Source organism: Danio rerio, chromosome 19, assembly GCF_049306965.1.
Source record: "Danio rerio strain Tuebingen ecotype United States chromosome 19, GRCz12tu, whole genome shotgun sequence".
NCBI lineage: Eukaryota > Metazoa > Chordata > Actinopteri > Cypriniformes > Danionidae > Danio > Danio rerio.
In genome coordinates, this window is record NC_133194.1 from 28,383,636 (window position 1) to 28,403,423 (window position 19,788).

The 19,788-nt window shown below is 38.1% G+C and overlaps 1 protein-coding gene across 2 annotated transcripts in view; it reads left to right on the forward strand.

Annotated features, from left to right (window-relative positions):
- Nucleotides 1-2,021: 2,021 nt before the first annotated feature.
- jarid2b (jumonji and AT-rich interaction domain containing 2b) overlaps nucleotides 2,022-19,788 on the forward strand; it is a 188,031-nt gene continuing 170,264 nt past the window's right edge. The window contains exon 1 of one of the 2 annotated variants that reach the window (XM_009294217.4): nucleotides 2,022-2,570. In XM_009294217.4, the coding sequence (XP_009292492.1) occupies nucleotides 2,526-2,570 (45 nt within the window). In that variant the 5' untranslated portion in view covers nucleotides 2,022-2,525. The remainder of the gene's footprint in view (nucleotides 2,571-19,788) is intronic. The other variant, NM_001202459.1, reaches the window with a different exon arrangement.

Sequence of the window (19,788 nt, forward strand, 5' to 3'; positions counted from 1 at the left end):
CAGCAATTCTCATGTTAGTGTGGATGATAAAACCACAACAACATTTTTACTTTCTACAAGGGGAAAAATCTAAACTCTCAGATGATCACTAAACTGTTCTAATACTACTAGTAGTTGGTCAGCAAGATCACAAACTGAAGTCATGTGAACATTTTATAATTACACACATCATAACCTAATGGAATAAAATTTAGCTCTAGGCTAAGATTTTGTATGGTTGTCATGTTTTTGTTCCCATGCAAGGGTTATTCCACAATCACCCGTTATGACAAAAACATGAATATTCCGTTTGGTGACAAACTTGTTTTTTGTGAATTACTTACGCAGTCCTTTCAGATTCCTGTCATTGTTTCAAGATCTGATCATGACTCATTTCTGGAGATTCATTTCACTTTTGCCCAGTTACCAGAAGTGTGTTCGTGTATACATCTTAAGTCTAGCCTAGTTAAGACAACAAAGTTTGTGGCCTTTGCATTTTTCAGAGCCTTTTTGTATAGCATTTTTAAAATGGAATACAAAACACAGTACTGTTATTTTCTCAGTGTAAACAACATCATGATTTGGTTAAAACAGTCATGCACATTGTGTAAAATCTCTAGGCATTTGAGAGTGATAACAAATATATATTGATAAACGGCAGATTATGGCATACTCAGTTTTTCTTCTTTTATATAAAAAGTAAAAATTGTGTCTACATGAAAACACAAACACATGCTATGAAGAGCTGTCGAGCACAAAGTGACTTCAAACAAAAGAGATAACAGAAGATTTCACTAGCTTATAAAGTGGTTTAGTTTCAGAAGACAAATGACAAAATGGCATACAAAAGGAGTAGTTTTTAAAACACCCATGTGTGCATGGAAAGGGTTTACAGCGGAGATGCCCAAACATGGGCCTGCGGACCATAGTTGGCCCATGGTAACTTTGATTTGGCCCACGGTCCCATCTGAGAAGAAAGGAAGAATGACAGGTATTTAATTATATAGATTTAGCAGATAATGCCATTTCTGATTTAACTTAACAATTTGTTGGTTTTATTGTTAAGCTTTAAAATCTAAATAAATAATACAATTGAAATTAAATATTGTAAATTAATCAGATTTTTTAAATGTAAATACTGTCACCTTGCAGGTAGAGGACAATGCACAAGACCTCATCAACTTGACTAGCATTTACAGCATTGAACTCCATTGTGATATAAAATTGTTTTTATTTTAATAAATTCATTATAAGATGTACAACTATACAATTCATTAGGTAATATTGTTAGTTATTTTTGCTTTTTTATTTTTGAATACTAATAAATAAATGTAATTAAAAAAATTGAAATAAACACTTAAAAATAAATACTGCTTTATTTACCTTCGTGCCACAACCCTCAACCAAGAATGTTTTTAGTCCTTAAAAAAAATGTTTGCCCACCTCTGGTCTACAGGACCCCATGTGTGCAAAGCTTAACATAGTTGTAGTCTGTATGTAAAACTTTTCAAAGTCATGAAGCAATATTTTTCATGTAAATGTACCCTAAATATCTTGTTTTTGAGTTGCAACATAGTATGATGCTACAGTATATCATAATAGTTGTAATGCCAACTAAACCAATCTGCAAGTGTTTGGGAGGAAAGTTGAATGATACAGTTTTTTTAAGTGTCCTTTATTCACTCTTATTTGTTCCAAACCTTTATGAGTTTCTTTCTTCCATTGAATGAAATTATATTTAGAAGAAATCAGGAATTCTGTAACCACTGACTTCCAATATATTCGTTCCTGCAATGAAAGTCAATGGTTACAGATTTTCAGATTTCTTTAAAATAGGGATGTCCCAATCAGGTTTTTTTTTTTTTTTTTTTTGCTCTCGAGTTCGTCATTTGAATGACTTCCATAATACATAAAAATCCTTTGTGACTGAATCGCCCATTCATTTATTCGCCAACTCTGAAGTTGTGTTCGTTTCTGTGCTCGTGGTTATTTTGCGACGCTCCCTAAGCTCTTTAAAGTTACCGCTGAGCGTGCTGTGGGGTGTGATAGGCTGCTTAAAGAAAGAAGCGTCGCCTTGTGTTCACAAGAGCCCGTGGTGCTGCTGGAGTTCACTCACTGTCTGCTAGCTCCAGCCAAAACGAACCCTTTTCCTTTTTTTTAAATTGTATTTATTTCATCCTACCATTGGATATGCCTTTTAAAAACAAGATGTAACTGGCCACCGAACAATTACATCCTCACTTGAATGAACCTACATGTTTTAAAGAGCCGGGATGAACATCACTGATGGAAGTTTATTGTGGCGAATGCTTTTAACTATGGTGTGCCGATGTGATTGTTTATTTTGCCCTCTATCCTTGGCGATGGGTCCCTAATTTTTGGGATTATTAATTCCGCGATTCTACAAGGAATCCTCGGCGATCGAAGAGGGAATTCTGCACAGCCAGGCAAACTACAGGGGATTTAAATCGGAGACGAGAAGAGAAGCAGGAAGAAAATTCATGTGGCGATTCTCTGCTTAACAATAAATCATTTTGGATTGCAGAATGAGCAAGGAAAGACCTAAGAGGAATATCATTCAGAAGAAATACGTAAGTGTTGATCTTTCGTATGCGGCTGATCTTAAGTTTGTTCGATGGTCTTTGTGTCGATGTGAAATGCGTAAACTTTGATCACGGATGGCTCTTGTTGTGCCAAGTCTGGCTTTGAAAACGAAATAAATGCATCACACTATGTTCACACCACTTCAATAGATTTAAAGGGCTTCCTCTGAAGTTCCAGGGACGCCTATTTTCTTTTGCTTTTACTCTGAAATCATCATTGGCGATGATTGTTTTGCACGACAGATGTAAGCTTGCAAAACTCGTTTGTAAACCTGGACGTGTTTTGTTTTGTTGTTGTTGGCAAACTCCAGTGTCAAATTAATGTTATTGTGATCAGAATGGCTTTGTTTGCTCTTCTATGCCTCAAGTCTCCAAGCGGCGAGGACAACCACATCGCCCTCTTTTATTCTGGGATCTGTTTTCACGAGCAGGATTCTGCAAAAAGACACAAGTCATAAAAACAACTGTCCCAACTCCCCTGGCATCACCCATTTGTTTATTTCGGATGTAACGTTCTTTAAGTGTAAGCAATGGGTTCTTTAATGTTCTCAAAGTAACTGTGCAAAGAAAGTATTTCCTCTGCCCTTGACGACAGAGGAGGCTTTAAATTGGTGGCAGATGTAAAGTTCATTTATTAAGATTCAGAAGAGAGGATTGTCCTCAGTCTTAACATATTAAAATGAATACACGACCTTAGTCATTAATATGGGGGATTGCTTTCCCTGAAAGACGTTTTTTTGTCTCCTTTAACTCGATGAGTCTCTGCACGTTTTAAGCTATATAAGCCATTAAATGCTTACCGATCGTAATATTACACACCAGATTTTATTAAGCACATGGGATGTCGTTTATAGAATATATCCAGTCGCATTGCAGAGGCTCGCGTGTAAAGCAAACGACCATTTTAACATTTCCTCTACGATAGGTTAGTGAACCGGCGAACTTGTAGAAATGTTGGAGAACTGGGCACTACATAAGGCTTGAACTTTTCTGGCTGGTGATTTACTTTACTCGGGAGCGGAATTAAGAAAGACTACCATAACAAAAGCCCGAGTCTCCTCAGAGACAGCCGACCAAACCTCTCTCGGTTAACCCTCAAAGAACTGCCTCCTTACCAGAGTTTCCAGGCGCTTTACCTGTAACGTTATTTAAGGAGTTTGTTTTTCGTAGTTTGCGAGACTGTTACATTTTTCAGTGTCCATGTTATCAACTAAGATCTTCTCAAATCAAGCTAACATTAAGAAATAATTTCCCTCCAGCGCGTGAAAGGGTTAGCTCGTGCAGCCAATTTTTGTCTGCTGTTGTGTGAAGTAGGTTTGTCACGTGCTCTCGATTATTTATAACTTTTCCTCCCTAAGAGTCACATTTGAGCTTAATCGCTAAATATCGATTTAAAATATGTTTTAGTGATTCGGTATTAATATTTAAGTTTTTATTTTCATCAGCAACAGGTTAGCGTGAGTAAAACCAACATGGCAAAGCTTTAAGGTTATGATGACGCAAAACGGGGGCAGTTTCCAAGCACGTTATCTGTGCCATTTATCCCTTTATGTAAAGGTTATGGAAATCGTTTTACTTTTTGTTGTTGTACTGTACTAGTGCAGCATCTCGTTGTCACGTTGGCTTACAAAAATGTGACGCAATTACAAATTTGTTGATTGACAAGGGAAATGAAAGTGATTACAACAGAAGTCTTGGGCCACGTGGTAGCTGTACTTCTTGAGAAGACTGATTCAGTTAAAACCCCTGTACTGGTAAAAGTTTAAAAGCCATCCTAAAATAACTTGACAAAGTGTTGTTCTGTTCTGTTTTTTTTTTTCACACAGATTGTCTGATTTATGAAAAATATTATTTAAGTCACTGCATTTTTGTTGGACATTTAAAAAAGGAAAAGTATTTGAGGAAAACATATTATGACAAGCACAGCTCTAATTATTTTGCTTGGACTCTTGTTTGGATTTATTTCTTTACTCTGTTGTATAAAGTTCTAAAGAAATGTCAAAGAAAATAACTGGTTAAAATGTGTGTTTTTTCTTTCTCCTTTTTGAAATACTGTTGTTTATAAAGTCTGACTTTCTGTTGCATCTCAGACTGGGGTCTGCTCTGTCTTGTATAGACCACACCTCATGCATGGTTAGGGTCATATGTAGGGTGTATAGAATGGACCTGAACCATTTCGAACATGGCTGTTTGTGTCACATCTGTGCAGTGCAGACAGCTGTGCTAAAATCTGGTCAGGCAAACAACAAAAACAACCTGAAGGATCTGTCCCCTGGGCCTGCACAACTCTTGGCCCCTTGCATTCTGCCTCCCCTTAATTAGCGTAAGACAATTATACATGCTTGGCTTAACCATATCCCCTGGAACATGAGTCCAAGGGACACCCCCCCCACCCCCGTTTTTTTTTATTGCCCCATTTTCGTTCACATGTGCTGTGAATATTATTAAAATTCATTTAGTGGAAAACGAGAGAGGGAGAAAAAAATATGATAATAGATGTTAATAAGAGCAAACAAGAAAATGCAATTAGACCATCCCTGATTGATAGACGTGTGTGAACAGCAGAAGGGGGGCAAGTAGGCACTTCTGCTTTCAGACGAGCCCCTTTAATGGCTTCTCTCAACGAGGTCGTCTTGACACTCTCTGAAGCAACTTCTCTGTATAATTATTTTTGAGGGTTGTTTTCAGAGAAAATAGTTATGCTGGTTTTGATTTTAGACTTTGGCTAATGAATGCAGCCGGAGCTTGCGTTTGTGTTCTTGTTCTGTTGAAGTGAACATGGCACATGGTGCGGGGGGGAACGGGGGTTACCCATGGCTATTCTTCCTCTCTCGTTCTCTCTATCCGACTCTCTCTCTCTCTTTCTCTCTCTCTCTCTCTCTCTCTCTCTCTGCAGGCCCAGCTGGGGTCGAACCCTGATTCATAGACGTGTGGTGAGATAGGCACAGCTGCTGTAGGGGCCTTTACAAATGTAAAGAAGCTGTCAGTGTTTGTTTCATCAGGCGTACAACTGATGAGGGCCAAGTTGAAAAATCCACAGCAGTGTGTGGCGCACAAAAAAGCTGGAAACAAAAATAGAGAGCAGGGCCAAGGCTCACAGAGCCCTCCCTCTGACCCCTTCCCCCGCTCAGAGTCCTCCAGCTTTACAATGTAAATGCAGGCACCTCGTCCATTTGTGAGGAGAAAGCTGCGAGGCTCTGCGTGTGAGAGATTGTATGTTTGTGTTTCAGCGCCTGCCACTAGCACCACTGCGCTTCATTTAACCCTGTGTTTTAATGCAAATGTTTTTTTTTTCTCTCCTGAATTCTCCAAGGATGTGACTTAGCAAAATTCATGGATCATACCTCAGGAGGCCAGCTGTTGTAAAAGGCCTGAGTTAATCTCGTGAGTTTGTTGGTAAACTGTGGTATTTGAGTCGACTAGAATCTAAATACTAAAAGAATCTAGAGTCTAAATAGATAAAAACACTTTTAATGAATCATAATAATAATCATTTTTATTTACAGTGCGAAATTCTCAGACCCAAAGCGCCAAAGCATACAGTAAGAAAGCAGAGTGATTAAAAAAAAAAATAACAGTAAAAACACCACAATAAGACAATAAAATATGAACAATACAATTGAATGATTAAATTGGTAAAAATAATCAACCTAAGTTAAAAGCAATGGTAAAAATGTGAGTCTTGAGTAGTTTCCTAAAACAGTTTAGAGAAGAGGCATTCATGATGCTGATGGGTAGACCCATAGCTTAGGCGCACTGTATGAACAAGCTCTACCACCCATGGTCTTTAATTTACAATGGTGCTGATGCACTGTAATCATAAAACAATAATAATGATAAAATAGTTTGAACCTATGCAGTGAAAATGTCATTTCATTATAAATGCATGGTGGATTATATAAATAGTGCTAAGATGACAGAAATACTTCTGAAAGGAGTTGTAAGCGCATAATTAACCACAGGTTAAATGGAGTAAACTGTTTTTGCAGGGGTATATGTATATATATCACATCAATATCAGTTAATTTAAATGTGTGTATGTGTCTTATGTGTCCCCCCTCCCCCCGTAAATTATAGGTGTTTATGAATCTACATTAAAGCAGTGGCTATGTGGGACTCTCTTGATGCCAGATCTGTTTGGCAGATAATAGCTGGCTTGAGTGTCTGTTTATAATTTTTTATAGTTATCCTTTGAATATTTTACAGGGAATTTTTTTCTTTCTTGGAGCAGCCTGCTAAAGTGCTCTGCCAAGAAATGATGCTTCACCTCACAATATCATTATGTGAATCTGGCCTGGTGCAGTTACAGATAGCGCTGCCGCTCTCTTTTTTTATGGCTGTTGCATCACCACAGTGCATTATGCAATGTGACCTTTCGCTTATCGACCTTTACAATCATATGTGATCCAACCTTCACAAGTGCTGAGCTCCTTGGTCAATGTGTGACTGCTTGCTTGGGGCTCACTCCCACATCAGCAAACATGCACAGGTTGTTACGTATGCGGATATGCCTATGTAATGCAAGGAATTTGCTCTGCTAACATAAAAACAGGTGCAGCAGTGCTTTGATAAGTGGTACGGCTTACGTGTTGTTTACGTGTTGAATTCTTCCCTTCCCTGCCTTTCATTCCTCTGCCCTGTACTTTGTATTATGATGAGATAAAAGGTCATAATATCAGATGGAGTTATTCCCGTGCAGTGTGGTGAGGGAGCTGTGGTGTATGATGCAAATAATGCTCTAGAGATGGCTTATCATGTGATTGAAGTCTGCATCAGCAGAGCTCCAATGTTAAAACAAATTTGGTTTCGAGATGTATTGTTTCAATTAAGAAAAAAAAAAAAAACATCTGTTAAGCTTTAGCCTGGGTCTTTAGGATAGTTCCAAACCAGTTTGAGTTTCTTTCTTTGTTTAAACACAAAGAAAGACATACTTGAGAATGTTAGAAAAAAAGTCATTGGCTGCGTCCGAAACTGCCTACTACTCAGTAGGTACTGCATTTGAATTTAAACGTATTACTCGACCGTTAGAAAAGTACGTTCTACACAGTATGAATGCGAGCAGTATAAATGGAATTCGATAATACTACATCCGCCATTTTCTCATGATCACATGATCTACCCACGTCAGTTGCGTCGCTTCACCCCCATTCATGGATTCTCTCACAGGGCATCATGGGATAGCGCATGGTGCATGATGCACTTTAATGCGTACACATCCGGGTACTTCTTGCATACTGTTTTTCGAATTCTATAGATTCAGACATACTCCTCGGCTTACATACTGTTTTTAGCGTACTATATAGTATGCGGTTTCTGACGCAGCCATTGACTTCCTTAGTATGTTTTGTTTCTGCTGTAGATGTCAATAGGTGTTTTTCCATCATTCTTCAAAATGTCTTGTTTTGGGTCTAAAAGTTTAGACCCACTTGAGTGTGAGTAAATAGTAAGACAAGTCTGTATTCAAACGTTTGTATTGTCAATCATGCAGCGATTATTTGAAGCACTGCTCGCATAGAATAGACTTAATCTATTTTTAAATCTTTCTGTCAAGTTAAATCCATTGTGAAGTCTTTGACACAGCTTTCACCCTTCAAGCAGAATGAATTTTGAATGCATTAAAGAAATTTTGTCTGTGAAAATTTAGTGAGCAGCGGCAAAATGTGATAGTAGGTGATACTGACTTCATCAGAACTCCTTTATTATTTATTTATTTCATTGTTTTTATTATTTATTTTATTATTTTGCAAGAATTTCAGAAAAAGTTTAATACTGTAGTAACATTGCTGTAAACCACCAAGATCCAGGCCTAGATTTTAGGGTTAGGATTTGGTCTATATCTGGACCTCTATACAATTTGTAAAAATTTTTACCATCTGAGACAAATGTTGAGGAGTGTATATATAAAAATTATTTTGTCACAGAGCAAAACAATGTCTTTAATGTAAGTGCCTAGATCAGTGTTTCTCAATCACAATCCTGGAGGACCATCAGCACTGCGTGTTTTGGAAGTCTCCTTTGTCTGTTACACCTATTACAGGTCTTTTAGTCTCTGCTAATGAGCTGATGATCTGAATCATGTGTGTTTGGTTAAGGAGATATGGAAAATGTGCAGAGCTGGTGGTCCTACAGGAACGTGGTTGAGAAACACTGCCCTAGTTGTTGTTATAACAACGCAACGCCAACTTTCTCCAGTATAAATCCTTAATACCAAAAGTGTTAATCTCCATCTCTTAAACTTTTCAAGCTATAGGGGAAGTAGCAATAAGGAGTTCTTCGGGTTCAAAGGACTAGTATTGGTCATGCCAGAATTGGTACATCAAGGACGAACAATGATTTGTTCCTCTTTTAAGTAGTATTTCCAGACATGCTTTCTCAGTTCCTTTGTGTTTTGTCTTGCTTGCACTTGGCTCAAGGCGGAGTAACCTCACTGATGTTGTCGTGAATGCTGACATGTGGCCAAGACACGGCAGCAACAGGCAGAACTCTTGGCAGCGGTACTTCTCTTTCACAACTGTGTTCCCCTTCGTGACGCTGACAGACTGTTCTGTGCTCTGGAGGTGGTTTTTGTCCTTTCCTCTGTCTGCTTTTGTGGATCATTGTAGCATTAGTTTTCATCCATTGCGTTCCAAATGTGCTGATCAGGTGCCGACTGGAATTGACAGTCCCTTCTGAAAGCAGCCATATTGAAGACATTTACTGTAATGAGGAAGTGGCTTATACCGTAATCATTTCAGGCTTTTAAAAATCAGCCTCTGTGGTTTTTGTTGTGCATGTGTGTGTGTGTGTAAGGGAAAGAGAGTCTGAGCGCATTTAAAGACCTCCCCCTTAGAGCGATGCAATGGAAGTGTCTTTGGGTACGCTAACCCTCCTGCCAGAACATTTGTAATTCAGTGCTGCATCTCTCATTAGCCGGCGAGATGCGTGCCACTGGGAGCCATGTGGCTGCTTTTGTGCAAGTTCAGCTGCTTGAGGAGAGGCCAGTGGGGCCTCTCATAGCCCTGACACTGGGGTTAGTCATTTTGTTTAGTGTCGAGGGCCCTAGCAAGACATGCAGTCGTGTAGTGTTTGACTTGTCACGACAGTTTGGAAGGCTTCTATTTTATGCTATTCTATTTTCTGAAGGTAGTAGGTCAGATCTATAAATCGTAGATGTTGTTCTGCACGGAATCCTCTAGTATTGTTTTGAAGACACCACAGTGAAAACCACTACTGAACAATTTACACTGTGTGTGTGTGTTTGGCTTTGTATACAGCATTAATCATTTGTTTTGTGGCTCATCTGGATTTCCAGACCTCTTGATGTTGTTTTCGACATGGTTGGTGCCAGAAGAAACTTAAATGAATTCATTCTCCTCATCAGTGGGACTCAGCTTAATGTTGCTGGCGAATGCTACAGGAATGATCACAGAAAATTCTAGAGCATGGATTGCGATTGATGTTTGGATGACTTCTGTTTACAGGCACGGGTGCTTTGATGGCTTTTTTATTGGGTGGCAGCTATTTACACTAAGTGTAATAGAAGATAGATGCTATTTACACTGAGTAAATAGTGGTAGATGATGTTTGCACCCAAATGTAAATAGCAACAAATGGCATCTTGTTGACACTAAGTGCAAGTTCTGATGAATGCTAGTCAGACAAATGTTTAATAGAAGTAATCTACTTTTGCACTAAGAGTGTTTTTTTCTATTTAAGCAGTTATCTCATAATTGCAAACAAATTGCAATCAAATTATCTACTTTTATTTCAGAGACACACATCCTGAGTGTGATGAAGTCTATATATGGTGGTTATTTTCCCTGTTTTAGGGCTTCAAAATGTTTAAATGTATACTTGTATAAAGATTACAATTGCTTGTCACTTAAGCTGCAGTTACACTGCATGATTCAAGTGACTCGATTCCGATTTTTATTCATTTATTTTTTCTCCCATGTGGCACAGATTGGATATGGCCCATGTAGGTGTAAGCAAGAAAAAATCACATGGATTCCGATTTACTCAAATTAGATTCAGGCCTTGTTCATATGTGCAAATGTATCCGATATGAATCTGATCCGTGCCCTCGTGTCTGCAGTGTAAGACAGTAGATCAGCTTTTCAAAATGAAAAAAATGAAACCCTGCCAACAGATTAAATACAGGAATGGAGAAAATATCGCTTTTTTATTATTTGCTGTTGATCAGCACCCACTTTTTTTCCCTCTGGTCATTGCGCCTTTGCCGTGTGTAGACAATCAGATATGATTTACTTTTAAAACATAGTGTGAGCTGGTCATCAAAAAAAATCACTAAATCAGAATTGACTAACAAGATCTGCAGTGTAAATGCAGCCTTTGGAATGCCCTTAAAGTGGAGATTTTTTTAAAATCATATCTATCCTTATCAGTTTCACATTAAACTACTTCATTTTGTATAGTGTTGCCAATTCATTAATAAATAAATGAATAAATAAATTAGAACATTATATTAAACTTGCCAACGTTGTAGTCACCAGTGTCACTTAATCTTGTGAAAATCTCCATCCTGTAGTCCACAGTAGTCACTTTTATTTATTTTTTTAATGCCTACAGAAAATGTATTATGCATACATACACCCATACACATGCATTGTACATACTTACATCACCTTCAGCCCACTGAAGCTAAGCAGGGCTGAGCCTGGTCAGTACCTGGATGGGAGGCCGCATGGGAAAACTAGGTTGCTGTTGAAAGTGGTGTTAGTGAGGCCAGCAGTGGGAGCTCAACCTGCGGTCTGTGTGAGTTCTAATGCCTCAGTAAAAGTGAAAGGGACACCAAATGGCTTGTTTCCACTGACTGGTTTGGTTCGGGTCGATACGGGTCACCTTTCTCAGGCTTGCGTTTACACCACCAAGGGTAGCCTTTCGATGGGCATGGTGTATGATCCTGCAACAACAGCACACAACAGCACACGGCAGATTTTTCTTCTTAGCTTTGTGTCTGTTCATCAAGACAACAACAAGGTTTGTTTGAGCCCGGGTCATCCATGGCTCGTTATTATATGCATATAGAATTTCCATGTAATGTCTCGGCTGTGTATTAGAACTCGGCGGTTCCTTTGTTTTCATTCAGCATTCCACTGTCAGCATTTTTGACAGTGGAAACGGGCCAAAACTGTCAGTGGGAGCCGTCTTTTGCATGAGACATTAAATTGAGGTCCTGACTCTGTGTGGTCATTATGGCAATTCTTGTAAAGAGTAAGGGGTGTCACTCCAGTGTCCTGGCCAAATTCCCTCCATCGGCCCTTATGATCATGGCCTCCCAATCATCTCCATCCACCAAACTGGCTGCATCACTATCTCTCCACACCACCTATAGCTGGTGTGTGGTGTGTTATACAAGTGGATGCTGCACACTGGTGGTGGTGTGGAGAGACCCCCTACTTCATGATTGTAAAGCACTTTGGGTGTATGGCCATACATGATAAATGCACTATATAAATACTCATTACTTACTTACACTATATTCAAGGTTTCATGATCAGTAAGGATTTCAAATACATGTACTTGCATTCTGGCCTCCAAAACACCTCCATGTTTATAAATGGACAAAATGATTTTTAGTGCACTATTTTTTTAAGAAACGGTGTAGCCCTATCTTAAATGTAGATTTTTAAAAATCCCTAAACTTAATTTACGTAATGTCCTGATTACGATTGCATGTTTTTTAATGCAAAGAAAATTAAAATGTTAAAGAAGCCAATGTTCGTCATTGTCTGATTTGGCTTCTTGATGTGTCATAGCGTGTACATCTGTTTTTAAGCATAAGCTAACCCTCAGCGTAAGGATCTCTGGTGTCTGTTCTACACCATTTTAGGTGCTGAAAGGCAAACCTGTCCATGGATTAAATGACAGTCTCTTGTTTAACCCACAAAACCTTTTGACAGTCAAGGACAAATCTGACAGGATCCAGATAATATCATTAAATCCAGTTCCAGATAGAGTTTCAGCCGTGGCGACTAATGGTGCTGTTAGCTCTGTAAAGTGATCTGAATTTAAATCACTTTTTACACCACAATAAGCTCATCAAAGTCATCGGCTCCGGTCCTCTTGGCACTCCGCCGTATATAGCATTCTAGCATTTACGAGCAACTTTCACAATTCTCATGTTTAGTGTCTGGCTGGAAATTAGCTCTCCTAAATGAGCTGTTTACTGTTAATTCCAGACAGAAGTTTCTAATTAATTAACACCTAGCAAACAATCACTTTAGAGGTAAATGGAATCGAAAGTACAATTTAATGTTTCCATTGTGACTAAAAACAGTGTCTTGGGAGGAAAAAAAACATTGATCACACATGCACTATGCCATCCGAGGGGCCTAGTCACTATGTTTCCATAGTAACCACCCTGGTGCCAGAACACGGCGTCTCTCTGGCTTTTTTTTTTTTGAATCGCCACTTGAGTGTCTGAAAATAGTGGTGCTCTGCGGACGCTGAGAGCTCATAATGAGCTCTGGCTGCTCCGGGGGAGACAGAACAAGCTTCTTAACTGCACACTCATGAATCAGATATTCTCAACAAATCCACAAGTGCTTTTTTTTGCGACATGTGAACGAAGCAAAATGCTCATAGACAGTTGCTGCTCAACTGACCAGGCTGAGTGAGGTTTGGTTTAATGGGGCCTATTCACACACAAATGCAAGCATGCATATTGACGCTAAATGCTAGTGTGCATAATGCTTTCTGGTTTTTATGCAGGTACTCAAAAGCAAGGCTGGGCCGGTATTGATTTTTGCTGCTGATAAGTGATGTTTTAGTCCAGATTCGTGGTTAATGGCAGCGTCTGTTAGCTGTTTGTCTGCCGACAGACGTGAGCTGTCTGGCTCTTCCTGTCTTCCCATTTTTACAATCTCCCTGCTGCTCTATTTGCCTCTGAGAGCAGCACTTGAATCAGTTGTTGTTCTCGTTGGATTTGCAAGTACTTGTCGGTCTTTGCAACTTTGCATTTAAAGGCTATAACCTGTTCTATAGCTGCCTGATAATCAAGTTACTGAAGTTGTAAGAGACTGTCATAAATAAACAATAAATCGCACAAAAATTAAAATTCTCATGTAGTTGCACATCTGTCATATGTTCTTTTGGGTAACACAATAGTTTAAAGGGGTAAATTGGCATGATCACATTGAACTTATGGAACACACTGGTATTTTAGCAAGTTTTTAGCATTTATAGCATAATTTGATGTATGCTTTTTTTCAATGTGACTTGAGGTACATTTGCATAACTATATTGAATGAAAACATTTTAGCATGTTTAATCATTGTTTGTAGGCTTTTTCCATTGTGACTTGAGGTAAATTAGCATGACTACATTACACTAAAACATTTAGCATGTTTAGCATAGTTTGAGCTAGGCTTTTTTTCATTGTGACTTGGGATAAATTGGCATGACTACATTGAATGACATTTTAGCATGTTTTTAGCATTTTTAGCATAATTTGGTGTAGGTATTTTTTGTGATTTGAGGTAAATTGGCATGACTACATTAAATGAAAACATTTTAGCATGTGTTTATTTATTTTTTTAGCATGTTTTTAGCATTGTTAGCATAATTTGGTGTAGGCTTTTTTGTGATTTGAGGTAAATTGGCATGACTACATTGAATGAAAACATTTTAGCATGTGTTTATTTATTTATTTATTTATTTTAGCAATTTCAGCATTATTTGATGTAGTTTTTTTTTTATTGTGACATAAGGTAAATTGTCATGAGGACATTGAATGGAAACCTTTTGGCATGTTTTTAGCATAATTTGATGTAGGCTTTTTTCATTGTAACTTGAGAGAAATTAGCACGACCGGCGCTTAATTTTTGCCAGAACACTCTGGATCCAGCACCTATGAAATCTGATCTGACACCTCATTTTACCGATCCACCTCCTCACCCACCCTCCTCCCCCACTACTTTGCTGTTCACTTTCACTTTTTTCCGCGACTCCCCAACTCTCTTCACTTTCGTCCACAACAACCAACACCAGCCCTGGCTCGTAACTTGAGTACGCCCCCCCCCCCCATCTCTCTCAACTTTCGTGCGCGACAGTTCCACATCCTCAGGTGGCATGCCGGATCCGTTACCCCAATGTGTTCTTGGACCTTGTGATTCACAAATTAAGCACTGAGCATGACTACATTGAACTAAAGCATTTTAGCATGTTTTTAGCATTTCTAGCATAATTTAATGTAGGCTTTTTTTTCATTGTGATTTGAGGTTAATTTGCATAACTGCATTGAACTAATGCATTTTAGCATGTTTTTGCTTTTGATCTAGGCTTTTTTGTGACTTGAGGTAAATTTGCATAACTACATTGAACAAAAACATTTTTAGCAAACAACAGTTTTGTCAAATTTGCAGTCCATTTAAATCAGTTTTATTGATAAAATTCTGGATTATGCATGCTAGGCTAGTAGTAAGCTGTACTGCTACGCATCTGTGCAGCTGTGTATTCTACTACTTTTTGCTTAAATTGTAAAGTACTTACAATTTGCACATTGACTGAACGTCCTATTGGTATCCTTTTCCAAAACTTGCTCTTTGAAATGTAATTAGCTACCATTACCTGTAGGAAAGTTAACCCCATTAAAAATCATAAAATAATTCAGACAGACTGGCAGGAGCCGAGGTGAGTTTGGCTCCCATGTGTGCTGACAGATTTATGAGCAAATGTGTATTATAGAATGTCACTCTTGACATGGCGAACGCAGTAATATTGAGTGACAGCATCATGTTTCCAGTAATCTTGTTTTAATGTACACACACGAGGCAGAGTTTGCAGATTTAGTCAGCCGTTTATTTCAACTGCTGTAATTTAGCTGGAATGAAGGGTTTGAAAATTTCTTGCGAATATTTTGCTAAAGCTTTAAATTAGTCATAATCTCATATTTAGTGTTTGTGAAGGGCCAGAGATTCTCTGCAGGCTTCTTCCTGTGGAAAGTCTCAGTGACAGCAGAGGAGGAAAAACTTCTGTTTTTTTGTGCCGCCTCATTCATGCACAGATGTGGGAAATCACCTCTTTTTGGCCTTAAAAATTTCAACTCTGCTTTTTTTTGGTGTTATAATTGAAAATGAGGAATGTATTTCTAGCCTTTTGTAGTTTTGTTTTTGCGTTTTGAGTGAAAAAGCAATAGTGCGAAATCTCCGCCTTTCCACCATGACATGTATTCATGCAACACAAGAGAATTAGGGATTTATTTAATGCTTTACCACCACCCACCCTTCAGTGAGCTTTCTTTCATTTTGCCCATAATACTTTTAACTTACCTTGATTGTTCTGCTAGCTACTTTCCTACTCGCAGTTTTTTTTTTTTTTTAAATATCCTTTATTGTTCTATTCTTTTCCGTTTTCTTGTGTTAGCTGCCCTTTCCAGTGCTTCCCTGCTGACAGGCTGGAAAGCGAGTCGTCTGTAAGAAAGTAACAGCAATCTATGAGGTGAAAATCATTTCTTAATTGCTGCGATTTGGGCAGTGACCTGCTTGTGAGAATGAGTATAGTTTGATCTGTAAAACGCCCTGAGCGAGCTTGTAACACCTGGCTGCCTGTCTGAGGCCCGCACTACCTAATCGGCCTCCAAAAAGCTAGTTTAGTATACGAAAAAAAGCAGCAGATGCTTTGTGTGTCTGTGTGTGCGCAAAATGGGAGGCTTGCACATTATGATCTATTTTCCTCTCAGAGCAGTATGGATTTTTTTTTTACTCTGCGGTGTGATAATTAATGGCTAATGTTCAGAATATAGTCTTGGGCTCTTCCATTAATTCAACTCTCCTTAATGGCATGTACATGTGTTGAACAGGTTCACAGGCAGCAGTCGCTATAATTTTTTTTTCTTAATTCACGTTTATATTGTGTCTTTTATTGTTGTGTGTTTCTGAAATGGCGATTGATTTAACATTTTTAGCAGGTTGCTGTAATGCAACAACCTCAGTCTGAAACTGCTGTATGGTACAGTTATCACACTCTATTCAATAGATTTATAGACTACTGTTCAAATGGTTGAGGGTAGTGAGATTTGCAAGATTTATTTTAGAATGATTTCTGAAGGATTATGCGACATTTGAGAGTAAAGTAATGCCTGATGAAAATTCTGCTTTGACATCAAAGGAATAATTTACATTTGAATGTTATAAGAGACTTCTTTCAAAGGGTTACAAAATGGAACAACAAAAAAGCCTAAGCTTTGTTTTTTTTTTGTTGTTGTTTTTTTTACTTTTAAAACATTTCCCAGTGATGAGTTGTGGCTGGATGGGCATCCACTGCATAAAACTTGTGCTGGATTTATGCCAAGTTGTTGGTTCATTCCACGGTGATGACCCCTGATTAATAAAGGGACCAAGCTTAAAAGAAAATGAATGAATGAATTAACGTTTGAATCAGGGTATCTATAGGGTTCTAAAGTCCTTAGATGTCTTAAATTTCAAAAGGCCTTAAAAAGTCTTAAATTGACTGAAATATTGTCTTCATTTTATTCATTTAATATTATTTTAAATGATTTACTTATAAACTATTTATTCAAACTTAATTTCCTTTTTTATGTAAAGCTACTTAATTATCCAACTCTCATCCAATCACAAACAAAAAATAATAAAAGTTAAGAATAAAACTTTTAGAATCGCAATCGAACTTGGGTGCTGTCCAGACATTTGAACCAAGTGTGAAAGCACCCTTAAACATCATTAAACAACATTATCTGTCAATACAAACAAACCCTAGCTGAATACAAAAACTCTTTAAAAAATTAAATGTAAGCACAACATATTGTTATAATATTAGTTATCAATAAAACTTTAAGTCAATTTATATGTATATACAGTGTTTCCTCTAGGATTTTTTTCCAGCTGTGGTGGCAGGTCTTTTACATAAATCTACCAACTACCTATGGCGTTATTTCAATGACAAATGAAGAAATGTTGTGAGCGCAGTATTACAAGTTGAGATCGCATTTATGTAATACTAGCATGCAAATCTCTTTGCTTGTGCGCCGATTCCCTCTGCTCGTACACATAACTTCTTGCACGCCCCCTCTGCTGGTGAAGTGCAGATTTTCTTGTGCGCTCTCAAATAAACACTGCTAAACTGCGATTTAGTGCGTTTATATAATGAGTATGTCTCCAACAATTACAAGATTTGCTAGGAATATTTATGAATGTCTCCAATAGACCCACTGAGTGGCATTAATGCATCCTGAAGTAAAGTGAAATGGCAGTGAACTCCAGCAAGATAAAGTAATTGTATGCAGAACCACAGACTTTATCTATAAATAAAGTATAATTATGGAAACTGTTCATCTTAATTGAAAGCGACGTCGGGTTTGCTGGCCTCACGCATCATGCACCTGTCAGTCAGTCAGTCAGTCAGTCAGTCAGTCAGTCAGCATGTAATCTTAAAGGGTTAATCAAATAACCCATAGCACTACTTGCGATTTAAAACCCGCTATAAAAAAAAAAACCCAACGACTGAATGTTTTGAATGAGAAGCTGTTGTGTAGCCATGGCAGGATGAATTTTGGTGTGGTGCACGCCATGAAAGAATGAATGTAGCGGAAATCATATGTCTTGTTGGTGATTGGATGCATGTTGAATCAATTGGGTAGCTTTACATTCAGTCATTTATTTTCCTTCCAGCTGCAACCAAGTACAAGGAAAGGTATAAACGAAGGAAAGTTAAGACCTGTTTAAAGTTATTTAAGACCTCCAAGACAATGTTTCAGTGAATTTAAGACTTTGTAAAGCCTAAAATTGTGTTTTTGAAATGTAAGACACTTCAAGACTCCGTGGATCCTCTGAATTATGTTTAATAGTTATGCTGCAAAAAATATATGTATATAACCAGGGTCTATTTTTTTGACACGTTGTTTAAGCAAATGGCTAAGATATAACTTATTGGAATTATAGGCAAATCATATTAGATAGGGCAAGTACTTTTTTTCCTGATAGGCTATTTAAAATCTCTAGTGTTTAGTCCAGTAAAAGTCTAAAATTTTATTCTTCATGGTCTTAAAAGGTTTTGAAAAGTCTTAAATTTGACTTTGTGAAACCATCAGAAACCCTGTAAATGGAAGTGCATTACTTGAATGATCTATAATGTGTAAACATTTGTATTACATTTACATAAAGATATATAAATATATAAATAAAGAAGTGTGTTTAAATGGAAGCTTGAAAAGTGTTTTTTTTCTTCTTTTTTTTTTCTCCATGTGGTTCTATTTGAGTGTGGCAGAGAGACAGCAGGTCTTGCGTAGTCCCTGCCTGTGGTCACCCAGCCTCTGTGCTCTTGTCAACTGTCAGTTTCTGCTGTGGTTGCATCCTTCAGCACCGGAGTAACTGGTAATCTTATCTCACTGTCAGTTCGCCTTACTCTCTGCCTGCCTTCTGAGCCCCCGTTAACCCCTCGAACCTCAAGCTGCCGCCAATCTGTCACCTCCCTGCCGTCTTGCAGAGAAAGATTGAGAAAGTGAACACATGCTGAACTCCCATATCTGACCTTATTATTCTTTGACAGACTTTGTACAGATAAATCTAACTCTACCGCACTACCTTACAGTACTGGGGCTTATTAAACTTATTAAACGTGATTTTAGTCCAATTAAAAAGATGTCGGGAATGCTGTACTATGTCTTTTTAAATCAGATAAAACATTTTAAGATGAGCAAACTAGGAAAGCTTATGTGTTTGTATACAATCTTAATAGGTAACATAGCATCTTTTTTATATAAAATGTAATTAAAACATCCTTCAGAAACATGCAACACTTTTTTTTGTTTTGTTTTTTAGTATATGGATGGTTTTTACAAACCTTAAAATAAAGGTGGTCAACTAATAGCAGGCCAGCTAATCGCTAGTGGTTTGTCAGCCACAGACCAGTGTCGTTGGAATCTTGTAGAGTAGCACTGCTTCCAAACCTAGTATCAGTTTTCATCTTAACTCTTTTTGGCTGTATATTATCCTGCCAGATTGCCCTCTTCCCCCAGCTAATGCATTGTAATATGAAGTAACGTAATAATGTTGTCTCTGTGAGACCAGTCAACTTTCTCTGCCTGTTTCCAGGGAATGGATTCTCCTGTTGGCTCACATCTGCAGTGTCTGTTGTCACAAGCTGTCCCCTTGATGTTGTGTAACATGTGCAGTGCGCAAAACGTCAGCCCCTCTCAGAGGAGAAACGACCGTAAATCAACCAGGCACTGTGGTGACACAATGGTCAC